The 12,705-nt window shown below is 41.0% G+C and overlaps 1 protein-coding gene across 3 annotated transcripts in view; it reads right to left on the bottom strand.

The window, feature by feature from the left end:
* The window catches only part of LOC113957435 (sodium- and chloride-dependent GABA transporter 3), a 99,476-nt gene that overhangs the window by 9,499 nt on the left and 77,272 nt on the right, over positions 1–12,705 (bottom strand). For all 3 annotated transcript variants that reach the window (XM_027664956.1, XM_027664954.1, XM_027664955.1), the window contains exons 8-11: positions 10,861–10,964; positions 5,055–5,179; positions 2,917–3,029; positions 1,054–1,191 (exon numbers count right to left, since the gene is read on the bottom strand). In XM_027664956.1, coding sequence (XP_027520757.1) covers positions 1,054–1,191; positions 2,917–3,029; positions 5,055–5,179; positions 10,861–10,964 — 480 coding nt within the window. The remainder of the gene's footprint in view (positions 1–1,053; positions 1,192–2,916; positions 3,030–5,054; positions 5,180–10,860; positions 10,965–12,705) is intronic.

The following is a 12,705-nucleotide window of genomic DNA, read 5'->3' as shown; positions in this document are numbered from 1 at the left end:
TTTTCCCAGGCAACGATCAGCAAGACAAGAGGGCTCAGTCTTCAGCTGTACCAGGAGAGGTTTAGGTTGGATATCAGAAAGAATTTCTTTCCAGAGAGGGTGGTCAGCCATTGGAATGGCTGACCCAGGGAAGCCACTACCAAGGGAAGTGGTGGATTCTCTGTCCCTGGAGGTTTTTAAGATAAGACTGGATGTGGCACCAGTGCCATGGGCTGGGAACCACAGCGGGGTTGGATCAAGGGTTGGACTTGATGATCTTGGAGGTCCCTTCCAACCCAGCTGATTCTATGATTCTATGGTCCTTTGCCCTGCTGGATACAGGAAGGCCTTAATGGCCCAGCCAGGAGAAATATGGGCAAAGGAGAGTGTGGATCCCCTCTCCTTCCTGTCCTGGGAGGGGAAAGTGAGGGAGGTGGAGGCTGTTGATAAAAACAAGTGGTGACCTCCTAACAAGTGCCAGAGAATCTCTCCCCACCTGGCTTGCAAACACAGCGTTGGCAGACGTCGTGAATTGATGGGATCGACTGACACCCTTGGAATTCTCGGTTTAGAGCATCCCAAAGCAAACACCCTGGTCCATTTGGGAAAAAAAAAAATCCTTTTTCCCCCCCCCCCACTCTTACCAAAACAATTTCAGCTCAGAGATGTGCTGCATTGATTGACCTGGCCTAGTGACAGAAAAACCATAGATGTTTTTATTTTCTCTTTTCATTTTACTTCAACTCCATCATTGATCTTTTCATCCCAAATGTAGTTGTTTCTGTGCAAAGCAATTCAGCAGAAACCGTGGCCAGTGTATTTGGTTGGCTGGTGCAAAGCAGATGGAATTTCCTATGTATTTTTAATTAAAATATTTCCCAAGCTCAACTGGAAAACTGAGGAGACCTTTTACATTTCAGATGTTACACAGTAGCTGAGAACAGTCTCTCCAGGATTTTGTAGGGGTTTTTTTTCTGACAGGGAAATTTGTCTGTGGCAAATGTTCTTCCTTTTAATCTTTTGTGATTACAAACAGACCCCATTCCCTGCTCTCTGCAACAACGCACCTCTTACCTCAGTTAGCATTATTAGGCCAAGGAAATATGACACAATGGAGAGGCCAAGGATGAGCAGTTCTCTCCTGTAGCCCCTTCGAAACACCTTTGGGTACATGTCCACCACAGCTGTCACGATGCTTTCCACACACACGAACTGCAACAAAGGGCAGGAAAGCACAAATGAAATGTGTCTCCTCTGCTGCTGAGATTTGGATTTGCTACCAAACCCTTCAAATATCCTTCTATGTTCTCATCATAGGGAGCGGATTATCCCTGAGGACGCTCAATAGGTAGAAGCTCAAACACGGAAGAGAAACTTTTCAGAATAAAACCTCCAAAGTTATGGATTTTCAGTCCACCATCGAATCCAAACAGTTGAATACACTAATATTACCTCAGAATGCAATTGCCCTGTAGCAGATGGCTTAAATAAAAATTAAATCTTCCAAATGTGGCTTAAATAGTCTCATAGATTTACTTACTCTAAACCAGCAAGTGAATCAGCCCCTTGCTGTCTGTGGTTAGAATTGTGCCAGAAGGTGGAAAGTACTGAACTGGTTTTTTGGGTTTTTTTGGAGGGAACTTTGGGTGCAGAATTATTGTTTAGTTGTTTTTGTGTTCTTTTGTTGTTCTGCCAGTACACATACATCCTTTAATAAAGGGCTGTTATCTTTTCTATCTCCCTACTGGAGCCTCTTAATTTTGGATTTACAATTTCTTAGAATGAGGAGCTTGGTCTTATTCATAACTCATCCTCCTTAGCAAAACACTTCAGTCTCATTAAACTGAGACAAATAGGAATTAAATCATGTGCAAACCACTCATGGGGTTGCAACGCCGTGTCACTCTAAGCATCCTGCACCTTTGCCACTCCAAGGAGTGACACAGAGTGCCATGCACCTTCCAGCACTGCTAAAGGAACAGATTTTTGGAGAAGTTCTCTCCTTTCACCGGAAGAAAGACGTTCCACAAAGCTGTCGAGTGCCCAATCACTTCTAATAAAGAGGGCAGGAACACTCTCACTGTCTTTAAACATCAGCAGAAAGCAAGAGGCCTGAGCTTCTGAGCCAGGGCTTTGGAGCAAGGTTTCTAAAGTAGGAACCAAAACTAATGCCCAAAAGTAGACAGTATAAAGCCTGTTTCATTGGAACAGTCAAGAGCAGAATTCAGGAATTGCTCAATTAAAAAAAAAAAAGAAAGACTTTTAAAAAGCTGTGAGATCAGGAAAAAGAGCAGTTACTAAAACATTAAGTTTAGTGATTGGAAATGTCAGGCAAAATAAGAACTGGTGAGCTTTATTCTGCAGTATATAATGATAAACTCTCTGAACCAAATCATACTAAGAGCTGAGCTGCATGCTGAAAATTCCAGTCACTTTACATTTTTCTTCAAGCAGCTTTTGCATTTTTTATGGTCACACGGGAAGGACAAATTCTATGCTGCCCCTTTATTTCAGGATATGACTACACATTTCTTGCTATGGTATCTTGAAGTAAAAATAAACCACAGAAAATTACATTATCACTATCTGATATTCAGTTTCAAAATTCATTGCAAAATGCTTTAAAAACGGGGAAAGAAGACTCACTGGTATTTTACTGAACTGTGACTTTTAATTATCCCTGTTTAAATTCAAACTGATTTCCATGTTAATAATGAAAGCTGGAGAGAAGCTGAACCAGCCCTCATAGTTAATCATGAAGAAATCTCCAGCATCACATAACTGAGATTTAAAATAGGAACTTGAATTAAAGCTCTCAAGTGAAGAGTTAAGTTAGTGTTGGGTTTTAAATCAGGTTAGATGATGTTTACACCCAGGGTGCTGATACCCACATTCCAAGGAATCTGACAGAACATTTAAATAGCGTTTTTTTCATACCTGACTATCTAATCCAAGAAATATGAGCATCATGAAGAACAGAGCTGCCCACAGTGGAGAAAGAGGCATCATAGTAACAGCTTTAGGGTAAGCTATAAATGCAAGTCCTGGTCCTGAAAAAGAAGAGAAGAAAGGAAATGGTTTATTCTTGTGTGTGGGTCTGGCTGGGCTGGAGTTCAGTTCCTCCAGAGCAGCCTGTGCAGTGCTGAGGGCAGCACAGCTTTACTGACACCAACATTGTGGCTATTGCTGACCAGGCTTTCCACAGCACCACTTATTAAACTGTTGTGTCTGAATGCACCAGTTTTCTCCCATTTTCTCTTCCTGTTCCCTTTCCCATCCCACTGGGGAGGGTGAGGGTGTGAACAGCAATGTGGATGCTCAGCTGCTGCTGAGGGTCAACCCACCACAATTCTTATTTTATGGCAGATGAGAGGGGAAAAATACAAGACTGAGAACCTTGACAAACTTTTTATCTCTCAGAGTCTGAACACTGGATGATGAGTCAAATTAGTGATGAAGTCTCTACCTGTATCCTGACACAGATGTTTGAAGGTGAACTTCTGTTAAGACTTCACAGTGCTTTGTGTTCTCCTTTTTTGGGTGGATGTGCAGCAGTACCAACCTCCCCAGATAAATAGCCTGTGGTCCTGTGATTGCCTTACAGAACTTATTAACATATACTAGAATCTGTATTTTTTCCTAAGACAGGACTATATCTGACAACTTGTGCAGGAATACAGTCAATGAGAGGAGCTGAATTTTGGGAGCCATGCCTGGTATAAGACAAATATCTACAGGCTGTTTCCTGTTCTGCTCCATGCTTTTGAGTGCTGCTGGTGGTGTGTAACATCAATTCATGGGCTGCACATTTCCAGAAGTCTTCAAAATAGAACATTTTTATAAAAGCACTGTGAACTTCTCAGGTCTGCTAAGATATCATCTCACCTGGTTCATCTTCTCCTGTTCTTATTTTTTTTTACCTCTGCTCATTTTTCAGCTGCTTTCAATGAAGTCAGCCAGCCTTTAAAGCAGGGTACTAAGGCAGTATCACAGGCTGATAGAGGAGCACCTTGATGCTCCTGCTGCAATAACTTCACTGAAGTCCTGTTAACACACTACTGCTTTTTCATTTAACACAGTAGTCACAAACTCCTATAAATTCCAGAGTTACTGCTGTCTTTTAACCTTTTTTTTCTGTACAGTTTCTAAAACACTATAAGCCAGTTGTCTTGAGCGCTTCAGTAAAAGAGAAATATTTTCCACGAGAGTATTAGTGAAGCTCTAATTGTTCTGCAGTTTGCCTGCTAATTTGGTCTAACTCCATGAGAGTCATTTCTTCTCCTCAACAGCTCAGCATTACATTGTTTTTTCTTTTTGGGCAGCACCCTCTTCTTTTTCTTCTACTGAATTTTAACTGATGTTTAAAGATGTTACACCCACAGGTATGTTAAAGAGCACTTGACTTCCACTGGATGTCCAAGTCCAGTAATGAATGTAGATGATTGATTTCTCATAAAGCTGGGCCTTTGAGCCCTTCTGGACTCAAAACTAAAACTTTTATGCTTAATAAATAGAGTGTCTCAGTGTATGTTCCTCAGAGACAAACTTACTGACATCAGCAGAGGGTGTTGGCAATCTAACTGCTGGAAATCTGTATTTGTATTGTATACATCAAGCAAGACTTCAGAGTACTTCTAAAGGCTTCTCCTAAAAGCTGTTTTCTCATTACCTTAATAGCCACAGCTTTTTTCCTTATACATCCTTTCTAACTTTTTGTTTTCAGAAGGAAAAAATGTCTGTGGATTTCAGTCTGTCTCACTGGAAGAAAACAGAATGCAGATGAGGATGAGGATGTAACACTCACAACTGAGCAATGTATCGCTGCTAAATAATCAGCTGGAGTAGGTTTGTTTAACAGTGGCTCTTTGACTTTATCAATTTGGTACTATAATATTTTTTCACATTAATATTTTTCACATTAATATTTATCTGAAAAAAAAGAACAGTTAAGAAGTCTTCTTACAGCAATTATTCTAATGAGTCATGTTATCCACAAGCCATGGCACAGACTAAGAACTTTGACTGCAACCTCTGAGCATTTTTTGTTAACTCAGAAAACTGGTTTTGGAACTTACCCGACTCTGCAACTTCTGCAATGGGCACGCCTTGTTCATAAGCCATAAATCCAAGAACTGAAAAGATAGCAAAACCAGCAACAAAACTTGTGCCACTGTTCAAGCAGCAGAGCATGATGCAGTCTCTGAAAATATAAATAAAAAACACTGGTGTTGATCTCCAGAGCAGGGGTTTCCCTTCCAACACTGAGCCACAGGACTAACAGAACACCAGGCTGCAGGAATGAACAGTAGATTGCTCATTAAGAGTAAGCTCCCAGCTCATATTGTGATTGGGAGCAACCAGCCAGGAATAAGCACTTGCAGGAGGATACCATCATAAAACCCTGGCTGTGTTTTAACTGATAGAATTGCAAACCTGTTTGCTCTTTTCCAACAGAATCTTTAGAAAATATGTAAAACTATTGCAAGAATAACGTTAAGAACTCCAGAGTAGTTGCAATAATATATTCCAGAGGACACGAATTCATTTATAAACTATATAAAAGTGGTATCATTTTCTTCCTGGGGAAAAAAAAATCCTATGGTCAGATCTTAGCTCCTGCTATTTCAGTTATATTGGCAATATATATCCATACAAAATACAACTCCAGTATGGTTTATAACCTTTTTTTTAAGAAGCTGTGGGTATGAAAAGAATTGTAGATAGTCTAGGAAATCTGTGCATGCCTGAAAAAGTGCCCAACAAAGGCCAAGACTGTGTAGGGACCTCTCAGACAAACATATCCTACCTATCAAACTGTGACAATGACAAGGCCAAGGTGAAGAAGTATTTCTTTCCCCAGAATGGAAACGTCGCAGAAGTAAATCACTTTAAAAAAAAAGGGAAGATATTCCTGCAGGAAAGGGTGACTTTCCCCAGAGCTCAGTGAAATATCGTTGTTCATCCTGCCCTCAGATGGCTCTCCAGGCATGAGGGACGATGGGGCAAGAATGATTTATCATGGCAGTCAATTAAGACTGTTTGCCATGAGAGAAAGCTGTGTACTTGAGAAAGCAATGATCTAACCCAGATGTCTGAAAGTAAGTTAGGATCCTAAACCACTGAAACACAAGACAAGCCTGTAGCTGCCTCAAGCCTACCCCTTAGTCTGGTTTATTCTCATCCTACTATGGCTCTGAAGCAAGTTTTTGCACAAGCTATCAGTTGGAAGAAAGGACTCTATAAAATTCACAGCTTCAATAAGGGTTCACAGATTTGTTGGGACTTTTTGAGAATCAGAGACAATTCATACTTTAAATTCTTGGCATATATTCCTGCAAAACTCCTTTGCTTCTCTCTCTGTTTTGTAGCTGGTTTCGTATTTTTATCCTGTAACTTCATCTCATGAGTTTATGAAGTGAGGTGACCAGTTCCAGCATCTTGTTCCTTCACTGACAAGCCCACACTGCCCCACATCTCTCCAAAGCTCTTCCTGATATCAGCTCAGACTCACCTGAGCATCAGACACACACATTCCAACTGGCAGGGGAACAGCCTGACATTTCTGGGCTGTAAAGTGAGAAATCAGCTCAACCATGGCCAAAGGGCCATGAGAGGCTTTGGCTCTCTCTCATCACTTTAGCTACAGTCAATTTGAGAAGGTTTTATGTTTTCATGACCATTTCATAGTTAAAAAAAAATTGTCACATCATCTACAAATTACTAAAATATGCCAGGAATGAAAAATTTGTGGATTAATACTCAGACGTGGACCAGTCCTGTGATGTTCACACTTATTTCTTGCTTGAACTCCCTCTAACCCTGTTTATTGTCAAGGGTAAATAGGTTCCTTAAAATATTTTCTGAAAATAATCAGAATTCTAACCTGTTATTTATTTGCTTTCCATATGAAATTGCACCTTGCAGTTATTCCCAGCCAGGTCAGTTATAGGCTTTGGATGTTTTAAAGCAAAGTAGCAATCAAATAGAATCTAAAAGGAAGGAACCAGGAGCACAGAGTCCTTTGTGCTTTACAGAGAAATAAAACAAAGCAAAACACCACCTTCCTGACCTGCTCAGTGTATTTCAGCTCTGAGTTAAGCTCTGGAGGGATTCTCACTGCAGCCTCTCTCACCTCAGAAATTGGTGAGTTCAATGCTGAGAAATTAAAACTCAACGTGACGAAAACCTGTCGATAAGAGAGGTCAGAAAGATGGATTTTTTTAAACTTCTGGGGGGAAAAAGAGATACTGCTTCAGTGGGATGGAGCTGGCTGTTCACCAGTCATATGATGCTTCCACTTGGCACAGCCTGCTTTCTGTAGATAAGATTTATTTTAGATAATTCCCAGGCTTCAAATGCAGTCCAAACAACAAGATTTTTTTTTTTTTTTTTTTTTTTTTTTTTTTTGCTGCTGAATGATGGCACAGGACTTTGAGACTGCTGATTCCTGAACAGGAGACAAAGGCTGGAGGTGGAGACACATCACTCCTGTGCACCTTCAGAGCCCTGTCTGTGTCTGCTGCTCACTCTTGAAGGAGGGTCCAAGTGGTTGGAGTTGGGCTATCCCACTGAACAAGAGGATCACAGCCATTCTTCCACTCACAGAGAAGTCCTAAAAACCACAGCACCTTGGCCCAAAATATCCAGAGGGTAGGTACAGATTTCTCCAAGAGAATGGGCAAAAGGCAACCTAAGGGGATTTTCATCACCTCTGGTACCTGTTCTTGTCACGTAACAGAACTACAGCTGAATCATTTTCATCCTCCAGTGAAGAAGTCACAGACCAAATGCAGGTTCTCTGGGAACCCACCAGTGTTTCCACTCCTATAATCCCCAATTTTAATTTCCATCCTTCTTTTGTCTTTGCAGGAATTCTACTAACCCCTCAACTCTTTGGTTTTTTTCCCTGTAGACAGATGTGTGTAACCTGCAGTTTAGTCCTTTTTTGCTACTTTGAGAAGGAAAATTGAGAGGAGGAGTCTGGATCTGTTGGTTGTGAAACAAATAAACTTTAAAAAACAGATGCCCAAGAACCACTGGAATTTTTCATGAGCACCCTTGTTAGAAAGGCATCTGAGCCTGCATGAAGGCCAAACTGATTTCAAATGAAAGGAAAACTTCAAATTTTTATGAAAACGTCACATTCTTCCAAATTAAATTCTTGCCAATCACCTGAATAGTTCAAGCCATGCATCACTTCTCCTCTCCCTGCCTGGCAGGCAGGACACTGCTGAAAATTCCTGCTACCTTCCTTAAGGAGCTCCTCTGAGCACACGGAGCCCTTTGCGTCGCTCCGGTCCCTTCCTCGCCTTTATGGATCCACTCAGGACAAATTCACATTCCTCTTTTCCTCCTAGACTAGAAGCTTTGATAAAGGACACGCTTTAAAGCTCTGTCCATGTGTTGGTAGTGTGTGAAATCCCTCGTTCATCTCCGGCTCCACGGTGGGAACGTGGCCGCTGATCCCTGACTCGCTCTTGGGAACCGCCCAGTTGTTCCAGTGGGGAGCTGGATCAGCTCTGCAAAGCCAGAGCACACAAAGCAGGAACAAAAACATTGCCCTCTTCTGTCTGCTGAGGTGGTCTGGAGTTAAAACAGCCCTTAAGAAGCTCTGAATGGATTAGTGTCATGGTTTGAGCCTCAAAACCAATTTTTCAAACCCCCACAATTCTGCTAAAACATTGAGAGAAGTTTTCAGGCAGGCAGCAAACTCAGCATGGGGAAATTATATCAAAATTTATTACTAGCAGAATAAAAACTATAGAAACTAAAGAGCATTCTGAGCTTCATAAAAATTAGAGGAAACATCAGTACACCTTTCTCTTATTTATGAGGGGAAAACACTGCCTGGTGATGGCACTGCCACTAATTTCATCCTTTAACAAGAGTTACTTTTAATATAAACTGCGATAAATCCAGGGAGGATCTGTATTTATGAGTTACAATAAAAACTAATTTCCCATTCAAAGATGCGAAGTGACTTGCTCACAATTCATTTACAATGGTAATGAATTAAATCAGGTTTGAATCTTTAATTCACAAGACCCTCGTGCAGCTTAGATTTCTTTTTTTGCACTAAAATACCTCATGTCATTATTTTCCACAGCAACTTTCCCCTAGAAAAAAAATGTAGGAAAACAGAGGGCAAAAGAATCAATACTATGATCAGACAATGAACTGTAGGGATTGCAGGAGGAAAACCCATATCTTGATTTTGATTTTTTTTTAAAAGTAGTAATTAGAATATAAATTTAATTCTGCTTTTCACAGCATAGCTGTTTTGTATGTCTTGCCCTGCTCAACTCAGCTGTGTTCTGCACTTAACTGCTGTCCTACTCCTTCCCTCAGATTTCTTAAGAATCCTGTGTCAGGACACATTAAAAATCTATTTCTCATTTGGGAAATATTTTGGGAGAGGAAGTTGTGAAGCTTGGATTCAGTAAAAGGTGTTCCATTGCAGCATCTTGCTCGGGAGTTTAGAGGAGACCTGGAGCTGTGCTTTACAATCCTGGGCTGTAGGGGTCAGAGGGAAGGAAGGAAAATTACATCAGCTCTGCTCACACATCAAAACTCCTGCTTTTTGTAATGAGTCACAGAAGAAAACCTAGGGAAAAGATCACTGTGGTCCTTGAGGTAGTAACACAATAGTTTCTAGATGGCTGCAACTAGAAAGAAATAAAAATAAGATTAAATAAGAGAGAAAAGGAGCGGTGCTTTCATTACCAGTTGCTTTGTAGGGGCATCGTTATTGTTTATCAGCTCTGAGGGTTGTAGGGGATTTACTCCACTTTCTGCAGCAAAACATTTGGAATTTTGGCTGTCAAAGCCAGAGCAAAGAGTAACTTTGTTGCTGCTAAGTTACTTTGCATGTTTAGATGTTAAAATGCCTTTAACTGCGGCTGGATGGCTTTGCAGACGTTCAGCTGGTGGATACATCCCTGTCTCTGTGGTTCCCAGGATTCCAACCCCCTTCCAATCCCCCCCCCTGTGTCTGAACAGTCCTATAGGTCGGTGTTTCTCTGACAGAAGAGCAAACGTGGAAAGAAGGAGGCATTTCCTATAGCTCTCCAAGTAACACTGTAACTTAGAATTTAAATACTTACACTTTCAGGGCTTTAAGGGGTGGTGTGTTTGGGGTTCTTTTGCTTTTGGACTGTATCATTTCTTTTACAGAAAAGTGAAATTTTAATTTTCTGTCTGGAGACCTTAATGGACTCAATACAAAGTGTCCTTTACTACCTGGTGGGAATTGTAGGAAAATTAATTCTATAATCACTGATGCCAGAAGAAAAAAGCATTGCTGGTATTCCTGCCCATACCAGTGACACGGAATGAGGACTTTGTGAGAGCCATATCCTTTTGACATTGATTCAGGAAAGGTTAAAACCTACTGAAGTCATCAGCAATTCCTCCACTGATTTCTACAGAGATAAGCCATGAAATGCTGCCCATTCCCTCTGCTCTGGGCCTGCAAACTCTGGGGTAAAGTGACACTCAGAGTGGAGACCAAACTTAGGTGAGTTTTAATAACAGTTTTTGAGGTTTTTTTTTTTTAAAGCAGATCAAATAACACACCCACGTGCAGTTATACATGTCTGGAATTCTGTATTTTCCCATGCAGTTGTGTATCCCGATGTTCACCGAGGGGCTCGTGGCTGCGTAAGGGTCAGATATGACCAAAAGGGATGAAAACACCAAATTTTGGGGAGGTTTTCCTCTGAGACAGTTATGAGGAACATTATAGATCTCTGTTCTACAAAATGCTTATGAATATTCACGCAAAGAGCCAAAGGAAAATGGAAGCAATTCCGAGTGAAGCTGGGCGTGTGGACACTTCCATCACTGAAAACAAATGCAGAACAAGAGCGTGGAAGGAATTACCTGTAGCAGTTGTTGTTGTAGTTGTTGTAGCTTCCCAGGGCTGTCAGGCACCCCAAGCAAATGGCATAAGAGAAAAATATCTGTGTGCCAGCATCCACCCACACCTGGGGACAGAAAACATGAAGTGCTTAAAAAGGTCAAGCAGAAATCACCTGTATGCATTTATTGGCTGTGAATTTGCAGAGGCAACTCTGCAGGTTAAGAGAGTCTGGGAAACCTTTTACAAATCACAACCTTAAAAAAAAATTATTATTTAAGTGAAATTCCCCTCTCCTTCTCAGGGGTATAAAGCTCAGCTGGTCTTTTCAGGTTCAACCTAATTGAAGTAGAAAGTGAGACAGAATTTCTGGAGAAGAACTTCAACCAGTATAAATTCTTTAATGGCTTTATTAGCATTATAAGGTGTTAGTTATTGCAACCTAATAAAATCATCTCCATTTATCTCATTCCCATTTGATAGGTATTTACTCAAATTAAAAAATCTAGTGTGAATAAATATTCTAGAGACAAAATATTCTGTTCATAGATAACTTATTAATTAAGCTGGGTAAAGAGAAGGGGTAACTTATCCAGGGAAAGGTTTTTAGCAATACTGAGTGGTTCCAATTAGGCATGAAACCATGCTTCTAGTCACTGTACAATTAACAAATAAAAGTTCTGAAGAGTTTAATAAGTCAGTAGCTTTATCATATCATCATGGTAACATTTATATCCTGAAGTGTTGTAGACACTTAATCCTAAATCAGAGGAAAGCAAAAGGAAGCCTTGGCTGACACAGACTCTTCTCCTCACAGCAGTCTCAGAACATTAACAGGTAATTTTTTTTCACTTTAAAAGCACTCCAACAAAGCAGTTTGTTGCATTTGACCAGCCTGGGTGTGTTCTCATTGGAGGTGAATGTACCCTTTGAACTCCTGGTTTGGTCATGAGAATGATGTGTAGAACCCACATCTACACTATTATTTCCAGTCCAATAAGTTCCTACTCCTGGTTATTCCTGGGATAAATGATCTCTGTAAGTTTTTTTGTTAAAGCAGAGCAATCAAAGTGCTTTCCAGAGAAGTACCAAGACCCTAACTGATAACCAGAGGCAATGACTGTGCAGCAAGAAAAGAGGGAATACAGGGCACACATGTAATGACTTTGTGACTAATAACAGCAATCAGATACTCGTAAATATATGAAGGAGATGTGTTTGTTTTACATGTGATCAAGTGAGACCTTGGTCTCTGCAGTTGTTGAGTGTTTCTGTTTAGAAATAACATTAAGATCACATTTGATTTACATCAGTGGCTTAAATGGTTCCATTCCTGTCATACTGAATAAGACACAGCTGGGTTACATCCCAGAGTTTCACCACTCGGTAAGGAAAAACTGCACAGAGAAAGGCTTTTGACAGACAGGCTCTTTAACAAGATTGGAAGCTCCCAAAAAGCTGTGAGTAGCAGAGGTCAACTGAAAATGCACGGTCTTGTGAGGCACAGACAAAAGCTGGGAAACTGGATCAGCACGAGGATCGTTCCCTTTCCGTTCTTCCACACTGCGCTGGTGCAGGGCATTGTGAGGCACTCAGATGAGCAACAGCCTTTCCTGTTGGCATCCACCAGCCCCACACAAGTCTGACTATTCCTTGGACAGCAGGTCCTAGTGGAAATGGGGGCAAAGGAGAACTGTGTTCTGAAGGGAGAAGCTCCAGAGCTGCCGGAGAAGAGGAGCAGGGAGCATGTCCCTCTGGAGGCCCTGTGCTCCCAGACAGAAAACCAGATAAAACGCTGGCCACAGGTAATAACTATTTCCTCCAAAGAAAACAAGTCTGCTCTAAACACCATGACATCTGAGAGTGAT

Source organism: Corapipo altera, unplaced genomic scaffold (genome assembly GCF_003945725.1).
Source record: "Corapipo altera isolate COAL_440 unplaced genomic scaffold, ASM394572v1 124, whole genome shotgun sequence".
NCBI lineage: Eukaryota > Metazoa > Chordata > Aves > Passeriformes > Pipridae > Corapipo > Corapipo altera.
The sequence above is the reverse complement of the archived record's forward strand: the minus strand, read 5'-3'. Positions and strand labels throughout refer to the sequence as shown.